Source organism: Cygnus olor, chromosome 4 (genome assembly GCF_009769625.2).
Source record: "Cygnus olor isolate bCygOlo1 chromosome 4, bCygOlo1.pri.v2, whole genome shotgun sequence".
Lineage (NCBI taxonomy): Eukaryota > Metazoa > Chordata > Aves > Anseriformes > Anatidae > Cygnus > Cygnus olor.
Genome location: NC_049172.1, coordinates 54,716,643 through 54,737,059, shown reverse-complemented (window position 1 = coordinate 54,737,059; position 20,417 = coordinate 54,716,643). Strand labels below are relative to the sequence as shown.

Below are 20,417 nucleotides of genomic sequence, written 5' to 3'. Positions count from 1 at the left end.
AGTCTGAAAAAATCAAACAAGAACAAAGGAGGGCAAATGTTTATATATTTTTCTGTCACCTCCATGTATTTAAGGCATTCTGTACCAGGTTCATTCATATGTTTGTAAACATTTTTAAACATAGATTCTATCAGCAATCAAGCAGGCAACTTTCTTTAGAGAGCTTCCCAGTTATCATTACCAATAACAGATTACCACCACACACACAAGAAAATAATCAAAACTACAGGTGTTTGCTCTCCGGGGGGAGGGATGGATTTTTTTTTTTCCAGTCCCAGTAATTCAACATTCCACTCACTGCCCCATCCCAGAGCACATCAGGCACTTCTCCTCTTCTCCTTCTCCCCTCACGCAGCCCATCAACTATTTAAAAGGTCTTCCCACCCTTCTCTAGTTTCTTCTTTTTAATCCCTACCTCTTCCTCTAGCTTCCTTTCCAAAACCGTCAGTAGCTTCTGTAGCACACTAACATCACAACAGCTTCCCAGTTTTAAGTAGCATCCACTAATCTCAGCTGACACTTAAGCTACTGCTCAGGGCTCTTCATTAGCTCTCAGAGTCTTTAAGCAATTATTTTGCTTTCTACTCAACTTACATTCAACTCTTCTTCTTTCATATTGCTGCTGCCGTCACCTTGGACTAATTCTATATTCACAAATTATCTCAGTAACACAATGAAGAATCTAAATACTCTTTTGCTTTACTCCCCCTCCTTCAGACCGTCAAACCTGAGCACCAACTCTGACTTCTTGTTCCACTTATGGCTTCCTTTTCAGCTCCCCCCATTATAGTACCCTTTGCCATCTTCTGCCTGATTAATATCATTTCCTGTAGTACATTGTTTGATGTTGTCCAGTTTTACTTTAAATGCATCATTAGCATTAGAGAGGAAATGAAAATTATTAGGCACTATCTTAGTGGTTCGTTCAGCATGCATAAACATTCCCATCTGTCACAGAGCAAATCATTTCAATTTTCAACAAAACAAAAAACCTTCTGAAATCACTAAGAGCACTGAGCCAAAATGCAACAAGAGGGTTTTGATGAGAAATGGATAGTATTTCACATATATAACAAAATACTCATCACTATTCAAGCTCTAACTTGGAGTCGTGCATGGAGGGAAGAAGTTGTAAATAATCATGGCACGCAGCCATACATACCATTTCCTCATCTTTATATTTGGCAACGTTTCCTCAAATACCCAGAAAATGCATCTATTTTGGAACCACTGAAGGCAGTAACAAAGGGGATCCCAAGGTCGGTCTCTTTATCAAAGCCAAATTCTCGTGCAAACACCATGACATTACACCCTCCCTTACTTCAGCTTTATCAGTGAAACTTGAATACACCCCAACGAAGAGGGTATTTTCTGACAGACCAGGAAGGCACGTCACAGCCCTTCTGATGGTCACCTAGGGGAGATTATCACTGGAACCATCGCAGCAGCCTGCCATTTCAAGCCAATGGTTGAGCTGTCATGAAGGATCGGATGACATGTTTTTATTTAAGCACGAATGATTTTGAAATAGAAATGGGAATTTCAGCAAGTTGCAGGTTGAACAAATTGATTCTGTACGATCTATTTTTCACTTCTGCTCCAGAGAGGAAGTTTAAGAAATTCACAGTACATAGAGAGTCAAAGAAATTGATAGTTTCTTACCAGCACTATATCACTGCCAGAAGCTCAGGCTAAACCAATCACTTTTTAACTAGAAATGGGCCTGAGACATGATGTTCTGATCTCAATCTGAACTTCAACAAAGTTCATGTTGGTTATGCTAGGATTTGGCATTTGGCTTAGGATCTTCTTCACTTTTAACAATGAAGAAAAAAATCTTTTAAAGTACCAGTGGACTCTCCTCTATCAAGTTTAATAGAAATCAATAAATCAGCTTGATCCGATTTCATTTCAACATTGTAAGAAGTCTAAATAGGTGTCTTTTAGCACTGCAGTTATAATAAACCCCTCTAAGTCTCTTTGGTGTAGTTCTAATATGGATGTGAATTCCAATATGAGCAAGATTCAAGGACTTCCCTGGACATATTTGCCTGGTAATTACCGGCTGAAGCACAAACTTGAGACCAGAAATGATTTTTAGAACACTATTGCCCTCTGCTGGATTAGCTCTGAGATACTGGGCTTTTCTTCAATGAAGCAGTGAAAATAATTCAGTTTTCAACTTGAAAACAAAACACAACAGGCATTGAGAGAAGATTACACTCTATGAAACCTTAAAGGAAGACGCTATTTCTCCTGATTTCCAAATAGGCACAAGACCCATAGAGAGACATTTGTTCAAACAGAGGATCTAACTAGAAACCTCTTAGGACCAGTTGATATTTTTGGTTTTAAGTAAACAAGCTTTGGAGATAAGCTGGTTTTGCACCATTTTTCATAATTTTCGTTCAAGCAGAAAGAACTGACAGGCTGACAGCATGTATAAGCGTCATCCTGTTTCAGGGCTTGATTTTACTTTGCCTTCTGCTGCACTGCAGTCAGTGATCTCTACAGAGCATCCATATAGCAGAAGAGAATAACATCTTGCAGAAAGGCTGTGCTTTCATGATCAGCTAAAGCAAATCTAAGTCAATGATGTTGAAAGGGCACAGCTGATATAACTTACCATACAGCCTCACAAGCAATAGATTGAACACACATGCACACACAAAAAATAATTAAAAACATATGAGAAAAAATTGATAAGGGGAACAGTATTAGATTGTTTTAGTTTAGTCATAATCTGCTCTGTTATTGCCTTTCAGGATGCAAACAAGAACCCTTTGATAGTGAATGGCTCTAGAACAGTTTTCTATCAACATACACAAAATAATGGATCAAGCAAAGTGGGCAGATCTGGGAGTGCCCTATGCCAACAGAGGAAGATCAAGGGATTATTTAAGACATGAAAGATACTCTCATTATAAGCAGGCAGAGAAAGAAGGAAGGAAAAAAAGAAATCAGAATACACTGCTAGTTGCAAATGACCTACCATGCTGGAAGAGAACTCCTCCACTAAGTCTATATTCCTCCACTGAAGTACCATGTTTGTCCAGCAGCCAAGATCAAAACATCCATAAGTAAGCACCCAAAAGCATTCAGGGACAAACTGAATGCAGTGTTGATTCTGAAGATGGAAGTGGCTCATTACAACAAAAATCTGCAGAGGAATCTCACGGATGAAATTGCATGGATTCTCAGTGACAAATTACCTGGAAAGTTGTTTTGTGTTTTTTCCTCCTTAAAGACCTCTGGCTCTGGACTTTACTAAAATAAACTAACTGGTAGATCACCTACCCATTACAATAATCAAGATAGGATTTAGGTATAGCTGAACAGTACTGTGTTCAGCTATGAAGGCCATTTCCTCTCCATGGTGTTCATTCAGCAAAACACAAGTTGCAGGCTTAAATTCAATGAGATGTAGCCCCATGCACATTTGATAAATATGTTTGTCTAAATTATTCTTTTAGAGTTTTCTTATAGCTAGAGGAAAGTAAAAATCCATAAGTTGCACCATATTTTTCTATCAGTTGGTTGTTGACTGGCCACAAAGAAGCACATGATACATAAAATGTCCTTGGCGAGACACATAATGTAGAAAATAAAAAAAATATAAAAATCTTGTCAGTCTCAAATTTCCTGCCACTGGAAATTTCCTGGGGAAGAATAGCAAGATCTAACGCCGAACATTATGTGGTCTCTCTCACAGATGTGTCTACATAATTTCACACAGAAGAGAGAAACAGGTTAGGAAGTGAGATCAACAACAAAATGAGAAGTTACTGAGAAGCCATTCACATTTCAAACAAGAGTTTGCCTGTACACAAATTAGAGAGAACAAAAGAACAAGGCACGTAACAGCACTTCCCCCAGACGCCCCCCAACCCCCAAGTTACAGCAACACGGAAATACCTTTCACTCAACTCCTGCAAAAGATTTTATTCTACTAGTTTGCACAGCCACTCATTGAATCTAATTATCCCCATTTATCCCCTATATCTACAGGGCCCTAGAGAGTTCCACCATTACATCAGAATATATTCATGTCCAAACCAAAACAACAACAAAAAAACAACACCTAGATTTGGGAGCTGGAATGACACAGCTACATCCTATATTTTTTTTTTTTTTAAAAAAACATTGGATTTGTTTAAAATATTACAGTGCACAACAGAAAACAGGTCAATTTAGGGTTCTTAAAAACGCACAGAACAACAGTTTGAACAGTTAGCAGAAGCATCACTTACATACACCACAGTGTACTTCTATATAACACAGTTTCTAGAGCACTGTATTACAGGAGGACAAGCAAAACCAGTGCACAGAATAAGCCTCCTGAATTAGTAGAGTACTTATGACACACACTTTTAAGAGTGAATTAATCCCAGCCCTGCCCCTAACCCTGTTGTGACACTCAGGGCTTTTCACTTCACCTCACTACATACCGTTTTTTGCATTGTACAGTAGACATAATGATACTTCTGCTTTTTGAAACCTGCGGAGAATTGCAGCAATAAAGTACTACATAAAAAGAGATTAGGCATTTATATTGAAATGCACCTATTCACAAAAAGCCATCAATTCTAACACTAGTAAATCATCTTTATAAGCATTCATTCACAAAAAGCATATGAAAAATTTACCTGCTCATTTTTGCAGATCCACACAGTATTCCCATGAAGTAGATAAAGATTTTGGCTTTGTATCCTTTCAGTTCAGATATCCACTTTTCTCAGGGGCAACAGAAGTTCGAGACTGAGAGCGATTATCAGACTGAGACTTCAAGGCATTAAGTATTGTATAACCCAGTCATTCCTTCTCTTCTAAACAAGAAAAAAAATTAGACAAAGATAGGTTATAGGTTAAGCAGCAGCTCCCATTCTCTCCCACATTCGTTTTTCTGTTCTTCCTACTATGCTTGCTGATTGCTGTAACAGCTACAGCACATCAAAGAGAACATCCACCTTGAAGAAGAGGTGGGGGAGGGAAGGGAGAAAAACAATATAGACAAAACAAAAAACCCCACAACCCAGGAGCCCCGTATCAGTGGAGATGTTAGCAAAGATATCCACTCACTCCACAAACCAACACAAGTTTGAACTATGCAACTGATGATCAAGATTTTGAAGTCATGTCTACTAGTTTGAGATTCTTATTTCAGACAGATAAAGACTGAGTTGGTATACAGGTGGCATGTTCCCTTCTGGAAGCCCAATAAATGGGAAAGAACTACGGAAATTATGTAAGCAAAAACAGGGAGCCTAAACAATCTCTCGCTGAACAGGGAAGCCATCCCCCGTGCTATTCTGTTTGGCCATGCTTTATGCAACATTTGGCAATTCACAGTCTACTCTCATTAAGGTGTAGTGGTTAGGCTTGATATTGTCAAGGGAGCTGAGTAGTCAGAAAATGCATGTTTGAATATCTTCTGTATGCATTATTAATTTAGCATCTTACAAATACATGAACACAAGCAGGTGAAGTAATAAGTTCCACTCAGTCTCATACACTATGTTCAGATGTTTCCCAGGCGACATCATATACTTTAACGCTGAATACATTGAATGAATTAGACTTGCCCTATGGGATTGAAATATCATGAATATTTCAACTCTGCTCTGAAAGATTCAGGTCATGAAATATATGGGGGGCTGGGGAGAAGTATATACTGTTCACAGCATCTTTGAAGTAGAAACGATCAGTGCCCAACACTGTGAAGAGGACTATCAAAACAATAACATGCTCACTTCATAAATGTCACACATGAGAGGCACCAGAAAACAGTCTGAAGAAGAGGAAAACAGCAGCTGGACACACCAGCACATGGTAGGTGATCCAAGTGCTCCTCTTAGAAGTACAAGTTTTGTTTCAAAGCATTGGAAAGTCTTTAAAAGTAGTTTTAAAAGGTCACCAAAATATTTCAGTATAGTATAATATCACATTATGCTAAAAGTGTGTGTTTTTTTTTTTAAATAGCATTTGACTCCAATTAAACAAATATCACCGCATCTGAGCAGATTATGCTCTAATTCAGTACTGCTACGTATTTAAATTTTTTGCCCCCAAATGCCACTAAACTTTCCAAAGCATTGGATATAGAGTTTTCCCTCTAGATATTTAAATCAAACCAAAAAATACTGTATTTCCATTATACCAAACAAATAACCAAGCAGCACACTGAAAACCAATAAAACTAGCACTATAATCCCACAGATTGTGGACCAGCACTGGTACCAAGGGACGCAAATCAACGAAGTCAATGACAGTATTCCATGTTTTGATACTCCAGCAGAAATAAAGGGAAGTTAATATACAAGGTCCACAGGATGAAATATGTATAAAAGTCTCCATTTCAAAGTATTTTTAAAGAAGTTAAGTATTATTGGAATAGTCCCAGAACAATTTCCGACCACAAATCCACAGAAGGAATAGCATCCAGTAACAGTCTGTGCACATACCCAAAAGCAAGCAGGGTTATTCACATAATTTACTATGAATATATCATCCAGCTCTAGACACAGTAAGGACTGAATTATTTGTACAACACTCATTTCTAACCTTAAGTGAACAGCTTTACAGACAGGCCACTAGGTCCAAAGACAATTGTACAGCTGTATATATCCAACTACAATTTCATTTTCACGTGGCTGCTCTGAATATATTTTATATCAGTATAAATTGTTAATGTCTTTACAGTATTCAAACGCAACGTCCATAAAGCAAATTATGGCCACACAAAAAAATACTGCACTAAGATGGCTGTGCTCCAATTTATAAAAATAATCAAAAATTTGGAAGAGAAGGCAAAATAATAAAAATAGACCTATTTTTTTTTTAACTCAGCTAAGAGCATAAAAATGCCTGAAATGATTTGAGCCAGACCTGATAAGAAGGATTTGTTCACTGATGTTGCACTCCTGTTACAGCCTGCAGCGAATGTTTACAACCAAGCTATAACCCATAAAAATGGGATTTGATAATGGAAATGCTGAGAGACCCTTAGCTATAATGGGTCTGGCATGTACTGCTGTAAATACATATTGCATATCCTTTTTTCTAGGTATTCCATTTTATTTGATTGTTTCCATAAATAAGTCATACATGCACTGATATTGATTCTACATATTACAGCAGTAGGTTGATAAAGCATTAGAGTAGAAGGTATCCTAACTTCCCTTTCACATTTGTATTCTCTATCAGTACATGGCTGAAAATACCGTACAAGGCAATAAATAAAGACACACAGAAAAATCCAGATTTTCTCTGATCACATCATCACATCCAAGCCATCAACTTCATTGTTGCTCTTCATCAATTTTATACCAAGTACTGACTTGGAGCAGATGGCTGAGAGCACAAAGACTATAAAAGCTGCTAGTGAGACCTGAGGAATCCCCAGAAAAATCCATCTTTGGAAAGAATGGGGAAGAATGAAGAGCTGGAAAACAGTATTCTCATTTTGATATTTTTAAGTGTATTTCAGCTTATTACAAAGCATATAGTTATCTCTAGTTTCACTTCATGAGCCCAGAACAGCTGGATTCCAAAAGTATTTCTCACGAGTTATATTTCACAAACAGAATTTATCAGCAGTGACAACATAGCTTTCTAGCAATCATTAGAATTACATGTTTTCTACATACCTTCTTTATCTACTCGAAGAGACGAAAGTCCTATGGGATGTAACAACTTCAAATTTATTCTCTCCATGAACTCTTACTGTTGCTATAGCAGAGAGCAGTATTATCCCCTTTGAGAACACTTCCTATAATAAAAACGCAATAGAAATAGTTAATAACTTTCACGGAACATTAAATGTCTCCCAGGTAGTATTACGCACCATGATGTTTCGGATGTTCATATCCTAAACTGTGCTGTGCTCCTAGAAGTTCACCATTTATTATTAACAAAATTGCATCAATTAGTAAACCACTTCACAACCCACACATAGCCCACTTCATTGTTACGTGCCTATGCACACCTACAGCTTTCTAAAATAGAGTAAAATCCCATGGTGAAATATGGTGCATGTGAGAGATAACTTAACGAGTCATCTCATGACTCTACTATAGCAAAATATCAGTCTTAAATTTACAATTTTATGCCAAAGTAAATTGCATTGAGTATCTCACAGATCTTTATACATACACTCTCTTAACTGTAAAACAAAATCGGGCAAGGAGGAAAAAAAGTGCTTTCTCTAGGCAGAAAATTCCAGAGAATTTATATGTTCCTTCCCCCATTCATTCAGTGGTTAGCCAATAAGAAAGTAAATCCACTGATTTTATCTTTTACCCTGAATGGGAGGGTGGGAACAACTACTGTGCAAAAATCCATTGCCTTGTCATTGCTAACGAGGAACCTCTAGCTTGAATCAGGTGTGTACTTTTTTTTCCTAAATGAGACAGGAGGAAAGTGATCCCTCAAAAATATAATTTGACATCGGAACAAATTTTTCCAAAGTTTCCTAATTTGCAACTTGGAATCAGGACAACTGAACTTAAAACAACAGCAACATAGGAGAAGCGAATTGCTACCAGAACTTTCTCCAGGTCCTCTGGTCATCTTTTAACCTAATCAGCCTAGGTGTTACGAGGTGGTGGGGAAGGGCAAGAAAGCCCAAGCAGACATGCAATGCTTTGGAAATACTTCTGCACAATTCCTGGATTACAGAGTTGACACTGTTCCTCCTGTCCCCATATTTGCCTTCATCAATTGTTTTTTTTTTTGACCATGATAATTCGGATATACTGCTAAGATTGACGATCCAGATGCAGTAAAATTCCAAGATGGAGCTCCCCATAAAAAATTTGTATTGTAATAACTTTCCTCTTGAAGCATAAATTATTATAACAGAGGAACCACTGTGAATGCTAAGCATGGAGGAGACACATAGGATACATTTTCTGTTTACTGAGTTTAGTATAACAGACTTTCACCAAATTCACACTTGCATTGTTTCGCTTCTAGACACTAATATTTATCAATGAATACTGTTTGAACAACTGCAGTTTAGTAAAATATACAAAGACAGTGAACATGTTACTCAAGAGCTACTCCATCACTCAGAATTATTTGTGTTGTGCATGTATTTTCATTATGGCTATACTTGTTTGAAGACAGACTTGAACACAGCTACTTCATATTTGTTAAAGAAGATTGGATATTGTGTTAACTCTCAATAGAAAAACAAACTTATTACAGATGTTACTTCTAAAAGTGTTCAGATATAATTATATTACGGTGTTTGCAGGCATCTACTGGTTGTATTTGGTACTGTAAGAGAATAATTCAGACTGCTTTAAGTCACAGCTGCTTTATTCTACCTGCTTTGAAAATTTTCAGTCTCCTTTTAAGCTGAGTACAGTTTTGGTTTGTTATTTAATCATCCTTTTTAAAGCTTTGTTCTTCCCAAGGCATATGTATTTTCAAATACAGTTTAAACCACTGTAATTTCTCAATCTTATTTCTACAGCAGCGTCTGTTCCACATGCAAGAAATGCCTACTCTTTGAAACAGTGCAGACAAGAAATTAGGCGATTTAAGAAAATGGAGAAACAACAACAAAAACAGACCCAAGAACCTTGCAGATATTTCTTCTGTTACCAGGTGGTCTATTCTACTTATAGGGCTGCTAAAAAATCTCTGATGGAACAATTTTCTAGTTGGGAAAGAAGAAAGTTTTGTTGAGAACATCTGCTTTGATGAAAATGTTTATTTTCAAATACAGCCCAATGGAGCCCTACCTCACCAGGTGTGTTTCAGAGCCAGACTGAAAGATCCTGGAAAAGATAGTCCTGCACTGTTTTGGTTTTCCTTCCACAACAGATAAAACACGACCTAGTTCAAGAACAACAGTGATTGCCCTGTTTTGCAGTGAATTTCATTCTTTGTTAATGCTTACATGCAGCATAACGAAACCAAAATAAAGTTCTCCATATGAAAAGGCAAGGCTTTCCTAAATCACAAATGTATTTGTCAAGGATCCTAAGATGTTTTAAACAAAAACGTTGAATATCACCAGCAGTTTTTGCCTTACCATAAAAAACATGTTAGAGCACCAGAGTTCTCCTGCCAAAACAAGGAAGAACTTTGAAAGAAATACTACACATACTGTGTATTGAAAAAAAAATCTGAAATTACACCTGCCGCTCTTCAGCTTGCTCTCACTTCAGTTGACCACATTCTGTTATGACAAACACCACCAGGATATTGCTGTGACCACATCAACTTGCTCAGACCATGAATACAGGAGAAAATACAGCAGCATCATCAGTTCAAAGAAAAACAGTTCCCAGGTCATATGCCATTTGAAAAAAAAAAACAAAAAACACACACTAAGCATTTTTTCATATATAGATAGATATAAAGGGAAGTATCTGCATTTATTAGAAGATGAACCACATAGCTAGATCCAGATTAGAAAAAAAATCAAGTTTAAATCATTCCAAGGAGAGTTAGATAGAGTACGCAGACATTTTCAGGAACACTGCCCTCGCTGTCTTCCCTCCCCATCCTCCATGCATTTCACTCTTCATTAGACACTTGCACACTTCCCCTTGTTGAGAATCTCCATCCTCTCAAGTTTCTAATTTGAATGGCAAATAGAGCTGTTTAGTACGTGTAGTGTTTCTGGGTAAAACAGTTTTATTCTATTCACTCTACCCTTTCTGCTTGCAATAATCAGAAAAAATATCTCAGTATGAGTGGGTTTCTTTGAGAACTATTTTTAATTGATATTTGTGAAACCAAACGTGTAACAATTCCTTTATAACAGATTGTCTGTGTATTGGAAATATCCTTGGACAAACACAGATTAGAACAGACAGATCTTGCCATTAAGATTGAGTTAGTGACAACTTCCTCGTTAAACGTAACTAGACATACAGCTAGGAGGAGGGCCCTGTTGCCCACAGTGAACCATGGGGATATCCCTACCTTTATCAGAACCAGCTCCTGAGCTGCATGGAGATATTGCCAGGTCTGCCAAATATTGCAGAACATGCTGATAACCATCTAGCAGGCATATGATGATCTCGGTGTGGGAGGAGGATCCAACAAAGACCACTCTGCCAAAAGCGCATGCTCCCCAGTGACTCCATTACTTACCCAAATCCCACCATGCACTCAGAACTATGGACAGACAACTGTTTTCCTCCTATCTGCAAAGTACTCCAAGAGTTTCACCAAATCCTCAGCTATCATCAGAATGGCCCTTCAGCTTCGCAGTTCTTGGATACAAAAAGGGCTCACCAAGTTAACAAATCAGACACACAAATTTGAAATTGAACACACAGACCAACTAGTGACACTTTCAACTCCAGGAGTGTGTTTTTATACTCTGCTCAAGAAAGGGAGACAAGGAGTCTTCAACCAAGACTCCTGCAAGCTCTTGAGGGCCCAAACTATCACGGATATCTTCTATATAGAGGATGCAGAGTTGAAAGCTTTTAAGCACTGTGCACATTAAATATTCCTGTCCAACATACAGGATGATTTCTGGAATCTCCTATGAAAGACCAGCTGTACAATAAAGTCCTACTCTAGAGTTAGTGACCGCAAAGCAACCTCTAGTGACCTTCCAAATAATAAATAAACCCCAGTGCAGAAACATGACTTAAAATTCTTTGAAATTAGCATTCTTTGCCTAATTATGCTACAGACATGTTTAAACAAATCCCAAATGCCGTAGGATTTTTATTTATTTAAAAAGTCTCTTAACAACTAACTCTGCATTTCTGCTCGTCTAAAGCCCTGGTATGAATACCACAGAGGGAGTAACATTTTTGGTCTTTCCAACCCAGATGTTATTCATTGTTCTCTTCATCTACAATAATCATGTCTTCTAATGTAAGTGAGGAAAAATAAGCAAGCAAAACAGGTTGTCTCATGTTCCTCATCAGTAAGCATAATAAGGCATGATGTAAATAATTTTTGAGCTTGTTCACAATTCTCTAGACCCTCAGGATGTACACAGCCATTTTCTACTTTAGTCTCCCTTTCATAATCTGCTGAAATATGTCAAAAAGCATGCACATTATATAAAGCATCTGCAGAAACACTTACTGATTATCACTGCCTAGCATAAATGCTTGGGACTTTTAACCCTAAGTTGTATTTTGTTCTTAATTTATATGCATCTTCAACAGAAATGCTTTTCCAGTGTTTCAAGCAATACACATGCATATAACTCATTTCCAAACATGCACATTATACAATCATCTATCATTTTCGAATTTAACAAGTTCGGCATTTCTTCCAAAAGTGATTAATCACAAGAGCAACAGAAAAATAATTTAAGTCAGCTGAAGTGCAATTAAATAGATAAATAATATGGAAAAAAGAAGAAGGGAAATTTTTAGAAAAAAGAAGGCAAGGTTTAAAGATAGTCTCAAAAAAAGCAATGGTTTCTATTGTGAAAAACAACATCAAGCGCTCAGGTAAGTCTTTTCCAAGTTTCATATATTTTTTGAAAATTATTACTTACAAATCCATTTGTTACATCATGTATCAGAGAGAACTACTGAAATCAAAGCAACTCATGAGCCTGCAAATCTTTTGGTACTGATCAGTCCCTTAGGTACAGAAACAACAAAGCCAGCCACTGACAACAATATTATGCTCCTTTTAAAGAGACACATTCAAATGTAAACTAGTCCCATGTTATGTGATTATTCCTAGAATACACAAAAGGAGAGACACTTATAATTAGAGACTAGGAAAGTGGCATGGAGTATTTGCTTTTAGGGGTCTTCCAGGCCAAATTTTCCCTCAAAAAAAAAAAAAAAAACCCTAACATGCTGGCTTTTCCAGGACAAGACAGTTTGCAGCCACCAAAGTAGCATTTGATCTCTTAAACATGTTTTTCACGATCCTGTTCTCTTTTGCAGAATGCAGCAATGTCGCTCCTCCTATAAACTAAGAAGTTCTGATGATACCTACCGGGAATATCAGGAACACTAGCCCTTCTAGAAAACAGAGGATGAAGAACACATGAAGATCAAGGACACATTAAAATATCTAATAATACCTGATCCTTATTTTGCAGTTGAAGATATATTTAAGACAAAGAAATAATTATTAATGAATATTTATCATGCTATTACACACATGCATTTGACCCAACATGTCATTACCTTTTCATTATTGTAGTAGAAATGCCTGTCTCCATCCAACTTAACCCAGCGCTTCTGAAACATACGTTTGCTGTGAACCAAAAAGTAATACACTTAAATTACAAACAAAGAACAAGCTTTTAAGAATATCACAAGTGCAAATTAATGAAAGGTAAAAATCACATTTAGCTTCCTGCATTTGGGCCTAAACATTCTAGAAATTAAAATTTACACCTTTTTAAAAAGATAATATTGATTTCAAATATAATAAACAATATCACTGGAGTTTTTATAATTCAGTGACTTCATTTTTTTTTTTTTTTTAAGCAAATTTCCCCTCTTTCCCCTCCCCATCCTGTTTATCATATCTGAAGTGACAAAGGAAAAAAGATCTTCAATAATGTATTTTTGCTTGAATCTAACAGGTATAAAGGATGTTTTTTACGGAAAGCAAAGGAATACTCTGAATACAGAGCATACCAAGTTCATTTGCAAAAAACGAAAACTGAGAATCTGAAGTGATCATCTCATTGATAGGTTCATGAGAAGTACATCTCTGTTTACATATTATGGTATGTAAACCATATAGAGTCAACCTCACCTGAGCACTCTCTTCCTGCCAATGAATAAGTATCAGTCACACCATATCATTCAATAAGTACAATGTAAAAATTCGTTTTCAATTTCTGTTATCAACTACAGATCATTAATTGAGAAGCTCATTTGATTATCTCAGTTTCCTGTTAATTTAAGCTCTTATTTTATATATATATATATATATATATATATATATAAAAAATATGAACCTGAAGCAGTCCATTATGCTCATTAAAATGTTGGCAGCCTATTAGTTATCATCTATAAACTTTACATTCTAAAACCTATTAAACAAGTTAAGCAAGCACAAGACCCCTCTCTAACAACTCTTTTCCCAATGTTATTTCCCTTACTATTAAAGAGAGCTCTGTTTAGGATTAGGAGACTGTGATAGTTTATCAAAACTTCAATCAAATAGCAACTGGCTTAATTAACTTGTATTATATGACTACAATAAATCATCATCTTTCTAACCTGGAAAAGCCAACGTAGAATTTGTTTTCCATTAAAATATCAATAAACTTTGAGATGTTACAGAAAAAGTGTACCTAAGTGCCATGTAAACTGTAAACAAACTCAATGACTTTACAATTTATAGTGAGTTCACTAAAATAAAAGCCGTACTTTAAATGCAGTTTACAACGATTTAATGAAACAGTACATCTTCATTCCCCTGAGGACACACAAAATGCCAGGTGTAAATAACAGCTTTATAAAAAAAGAAAATGGGAAAAAAAAAAAAAGAAACATTCAGCTGACACGGACTGAAATCACAGAATTATCCAGGTTGGAAGAGACCTCCAAGATCACTTAGTCCAACCTCTGACCTAACACTAAGTAGTCCTCCACTAAACCATATCACTAAGCTCAACATGTCAAGGCTTTAATGGCAGAACAAATCAGGGTTTTTTTTTGTTTGTTTGTTTGTTTTTTGCTTTGGTTAGTTTCTTTAAGTCTTCAGGTACCTGAGAAATGGTATTGTTAGAAAGAAAAAAATTAGCATTCATTAAACTGTTTAAAAACAAGTCCTTGAAATTTAGCCAAGGAATATCACTGGTTTGAGGCTACTGATGCTGCAACTTTTCTACACAGTTCTACCAAATATTAATTTTGTGATTATATTACTTCGAAAAAGATAGTGAATTATTCTCATGCAGTACTTTACCTAAAGCCTTCACATTCAGTTTCAAACTCTATTCGTTCAAACAGCACAGTATGAGTAAACCGGGATCTAGAACCATATTTTATATCACTCCATTAGCTAACTGCCAAATTGAGGTATTAACTGAAAAGTGAATACACTTCTTTCAGTTCTGAAAAAAAGTAATATACTATACTGGAGAAAAGACTATTTTGAGTCTATGTAAAGTTGTTCTTTGATGTGTTACTAAAAGTACATAATTGCAATCCATAAAGTTGATGAAATTTTTGAAACTGAATAAAAAGCACGAAAAAAAAAACATATAACTAGGTTTATGCAGATTAAACCTGTTTTGCCATTGCAGAATTTCAAACCAGATTTATTTCTCCTTGCTATTAAGCCTTAACAATATATCATAATAAAGCAAAAAAAAAAAAATCTTTGTGAGTCAGAACTCTTAAAAAACAAACGACAAAAAAAAAAAAACAGGAATTGCTATGTCACAGAGCTCCTTCCAGTGGGCTCAACCTAGAATGTATTCTCAAGCAATTTAATTCAATAACTTTTGTCAGTAAAGTGAAAAAAATATAATTGCTATAATAGTCAGAGTAATTATGATTATTATAGCTACAACTAATGAAAGGAAAGTCCAAACATTTTAATATCACCCTTCAAAGCAGCTAAACATGAAGTTCTAAGAACAAAGAATATAGAACTACTAAGGCTCAAGGAGAACTACAGTAAAAACATTACAGAACTAAAGGACAAAAGCTTTAATTTCTTGATGCTAGTGAAAGTCAGAAATGGACTGGAAAAGTTAAATTGTGCCAACCTTAAAAACGCAGAGAGGAGATGAAGAAAGTCATTAGAACAACTACAGAAGCAGAAACTACTGAAGAACTGTCTATTCAATTAGTTAAGGAGGTTAGAAGTATGTCAGAGTTTACTATATTTATGAAGGGAAGATCTGATAATAGAGGGCTCTTTGCACAATCTAAGAAGAGTGGGAATTTAATGTTAAATTAAAGTAGAAGAAACTTTAAACAATAATAGCAATTAAACAAGAGCTTTTTAAAGCTACAAACTTGCTAGTGAATCTGTTTTCCTTCTACTCTCTTTTTTACTATTTAAAATTTCAAAGTAAGACTTGTGCTCAGATTCCTCCATCAAAATTTAGGCACATTGATAAACTAAAGTAGGAGACTATTCACTGTAGATACATTTCTAAACTCAAAGCTTGATTTACATTCCTATGAGACTACACAACTCTGAAACCAACAGTGATTTCCAGTCAAGAAAATCACTAATTCGTATGTTCACAGCTAACTGGTAAAGCAATATTTCAGAATCAGACCTTGGTTTTGCTCACAGAAAAGCAACAAAGATTCACAGATTGGAAATGTTGCTACAAATTAATTCTCGATTTTCCACTACAGTTCATGAGTGGCAATCAACATTTTTAATAAAAACATCTTTCCTGAGCATACCTCCTAAATAAACTTTAGGATAGATAACAACATATCATTAAATTGAGAATGTGGAAGAAAAGCCCTGTGCTCTTGTGATAAAAGCAGTTCCCTTCTTCCCACCACAGTGACCAAAGAGCCTTTCATGCAAGCATACATCTTTGCAATTACACAGTAATCACCACAAATACCATACCCTTGAGGGGATAATTTATCCAGCCATCCTGCTTTAAGCTTCTTTACTGATGGTCCATAAAAACAAGCATACGGTGTTATTGATTCATTTGCAATCGAAGTTTGAGCTCCGTCAAATTGCCGAAAATCCATTTGTTCACTGACCAAGTGATTTGAATCTCCACTTCGGTTCTTACTACAAGATGAGTGGCTTTTGGCTTTATTTTTCTTTTTCTTTAAAGGTAAAGAACATTGATCCACAATAGAGTATACAGATTCACTTTCAAAATCTTCTGGTCCTAATGACTTGTTTTCCTGAGACAAGGGTTCATTTTTCACACATTCCTTTGTCTTCTCATCCTGATTAAGGGAACTAGAAAAAAAAGTACACTTTAATCTAAGTGTATTGCTACAACGCACAACAAAGTATCAATCAGAACAAATATTCTTAAGACATTGCAATGTGCTATAACATGTTTCATTTTTGGGATAACCAGAGGCTGAGCTAAACAGGATATATATCTTCAAACTATGACCTTAACTGAATCCTACTTTCTGAATAGGGCTGGTAGCGAGGTAACATCTGCTTTAGAAACCTGAATATTAAAACACTTTAAATTGAATTCTGCTTCCTCAGAAAACTAACTTTATTCATTTTAAAGTTCTGGAGGATTTGCGGTACCATCTCACTCTTCAGTCTCTCCCCCTTGTAAAGAATAAAGTAATTGTAAAAAGTAAAGAGTTAAAGAATGTTTTTGTGTGTTTTGCTTTTTTTTTTTTTTTAGATGAGTAGACAGTGTATGAAAGTACTCAGAGATGGTTATCTAAGAGACATCCAAAATAAAACGTGTGTCTTCCTGTGTGAAGAGAGGGACAAGACACCCCCCAAATCCACAAAACATTCTGAAGCCCAGGTTAGACAGTCTTAGGACAGTCACCTCCTATGGAATGATGTGAAGGCTCAAATAGGAGAAAAGTAAATAAATAGATGGACAGATAAATAAACAGTCACTGCTGGTGACTACCTTTCATAGGTAGAGCTCTACTTATTATATTACTAAATAATTATTTCCTCTTTAAATTCTAGATTTATCTATAACTTATTTAATACCATGAATTCTTGTGAGAATAATGTTCTTCATTCATTTCTAGATCTGATTTCATTTCACAAACCAGGCGTTCATTTCCATGAAGTTCCTAGAAAATATATATACCACAAAAAACATATGTAAGTGAAATAGTAAATTGTTTAAATTACTATAGACATAAATCACACACAAACAGACCAACTAGCAAAGATACACTTTTCCAAATTTTCTAGTAATAGGCATCTGAAAGATTGTTTCAAAAAGTATTTTAAAAATGTTACTTTCAATATTTCCATTTTAATACTCAAAAATATTTGCGCATAGCCCAAAATACCCAAGACAAATAAATTAAAAAACTCAGCACGTAGAAATATTACTACTCTGACTTATTTCTTGAAGCACAATTGAGTATTATTTTTACACTGAAATTTCTAAACTCAAGAGCCACAAGTTACACGCGTCTTAAGTATACCATTTATGATTTGCTACTGTTAGCCTATCTTTCATGTCAATATTTCTCTGAATTAAATGTACAGCCTTCATAGTACAAAGATAAAACAGAGGTAAATTCAAATTCCTACAGTAAGACTGCTAAACATATCTAGTATCTTCTTGCCAAGCTCTTCTTCCTAAAAGGCACATTTATGAATGTTTAGAAATCTTTATCAGAAACTGCTTGGAGTGTACAGAATGTCAAGGTTAACACAGCTCAAGAACATTACACTCCATACTTTCTAAACTTGATCTGACAATCATACTGCAACATCACTAAGCTTCTCAAGATTCATCTTTCTTCCTTTAAAAAAAAAAATGAACAGCTACATACTTTATGACGGAAACAATTTAATTTACTCATTTAAACTTTGAAGTGTATGTCACAAAGCCGAAAAGAGGCAGAAAAAAAGCAGATACGCTTTCACAACTGTTGCCATTTTTTCTTCCCCCAGAAGCAGTATCTCATTTATATTTGAGGGCTGTGCCTAGGCAACATGAAAAGACAAGCTTAAAAGAGGGCATAACTAAAAGCTGAGTATTTGTACTCTACAGAAAAAACTGGGGAAGATATAGGCTGCTAATAGGATAACCCTTAAGGAACTTTTTGGCCTCCTCTGCCAACCAGATAGTTTATTAAAAAAAAAAAAAAAAGAAAACACCCCTCCAAAAAACACACCAACACACACCACACACTATTAGCTATGTTGTAGCACCAAGGATTAGATGATGATGAAAAACACTCCTATATTTGCAAAACAAAAACAGAAAACCAACGAGTAACCTGTCTGCTACTTGCAAAATGCCTGAAATGCTCCTCACAAAAGGAGGTGAAATGGCAGTATCACATTTTTAGGCAATAGCCAAGAAACTATGCCATCACCCAGGAAGCATCTTTAAGTTAGATGCTAAACATTTTTACTCTACTATTTTCACCTGCTCATGAGGATGCAGCCCCAGGCTGCTCAGATGGACGAACCATGCCCACTGTGTACGGATACACAGCTGCACCTCCTGCTCCCTTTCATGACCCATTACAATACCAGTTTACATCCTGCCTTTGCTTGCTCTGCAATCTTCAGCACTTAGCCATGTTCAGGGGACCCCGAGAACTTTCAAATAGCAATCAAGAGATGCATTTCTATTGCTGGCAAACTTTAAAATATGGAAATCCATAAATGAAGACAGGTTATGCAGACAGAGTTCTGTTCCCTCACAAAGACACAAAATTCATCCAAATTAAAGAAGGGAAGCCATGTGTTGGTTACAGGATTACTTGGCAAGATCCTCAGCCTCTATACAAGACAGAACTCCTATTTCCCACCTCCTGCAACTCTGTCAGGTATTGTACAGAGGTAAGTAGCAGTACCATTTTCTCCTGCAGTCACCTTCATAGAAGGAAGTATTTCTTGAAAGATGGGTATATATATTAGAGTGAAACTGTATTTAAATGTATACTGTTCTTACGCAGAGGAAGAGCCCGCCCTTAAGGAAGAAGTCCGGCTTCTAGATCACAGTCAGATGTAACTGCCTACTTGCAGCCCTATAAGAAATTTCTACTTTTGATCAGGAAGCATTCAGATGCATTTTTGTTTAAATTTTTCTACCAGTCAGTCTTGCTGGTCCTAATGTGAAGCGAGGAAACCCGAATACTAAGAATTGTACTGGAACTACTGCCACATTAAATACTCGATGCCATTCAGGACAAGCATCTTCACTTGAGAGACACTGCCTTAGTCTTCTATTAAAGGCCATACAGTTTTATAACAGGGCTTTAAAGATAATATTTTAACAGGAGAGGTTCTTAAGAGTTCTTATTTTAAAGTTGCACAATTTGTAATCTAGCCAGCATTCCACAATACCACAACACGTAGAAGCTCACAGAGATTACTGAACTCAATATGCATGTTTTAATCTAGTCTGAGAATCTACAGCAAGAAATAAAGCCAGTATTTCGCTCCAGAGGCTTGAACTCAGGATTTCTTCACAGAAAAACTGAATTCCAATATACTTTACTCTTCAGCTGGACACAGCAATATATCAGCTGTGAAATGTTAGGATTTTTATTTGTGCTATTTTTGAATAAATGGAAAAGAAAAATGTTCCTTCTTCAGGTTGCCCTTTAGAGGTTTCTGCTTCTAGCCATCTTCCTCACTTAAGTCTAAGGCATACTTTTTTTTATGCCCTTAATTCCCCGTTCTCTCATGCTGACTTACCTTTAGTCTGTAGTGACTCATTACCTGTTTCTAGACACTCCCTTTATAAAAGCCTGAAGAAGCTTTTACTTTGTTACACCAATGAAACAGGAAGAAGGTTAATGGCCAACTTCTAACCACTTAGA

At 36.1% G+C, this 20,417-nt stretch overlaps 1 protein-coding gene across 1 annotated transcript in view; it reads right to left on the bottom strand.

Annotated features, from left to right (window-relative positions):
* The window catches only part of ARAP2 (ArfGAP with RhoGAP domain, ankyrin repeat and PH domain 2), a 128,857-nt gene that overhangs the window by 89,935 nt on the left and 18,505 nt on the right, over positions 1–20,417 (bottom strand). The window contains 8 exon segments of the mRNA XM_040555449.1: positions 4,647–4,690; positions 4,693–4,722; positions 4,725–4,826; positions 7,647–7,665; positions 7,667–7,768; positions 13,140–13,209; positions 16,519–16,869; positions 17,608–17,693. Of these exon segments, the coding sequence (XP_040411383.1) occupies positions 4,647–4,690; positions 4,693–4,722; positions 4,725–4,826; positions 7,647–7,665; positions 7,667–7,768; positions 13,140–13,209; positions 16,519–16,869; positions 17,608–17,693 (804 nt within the window).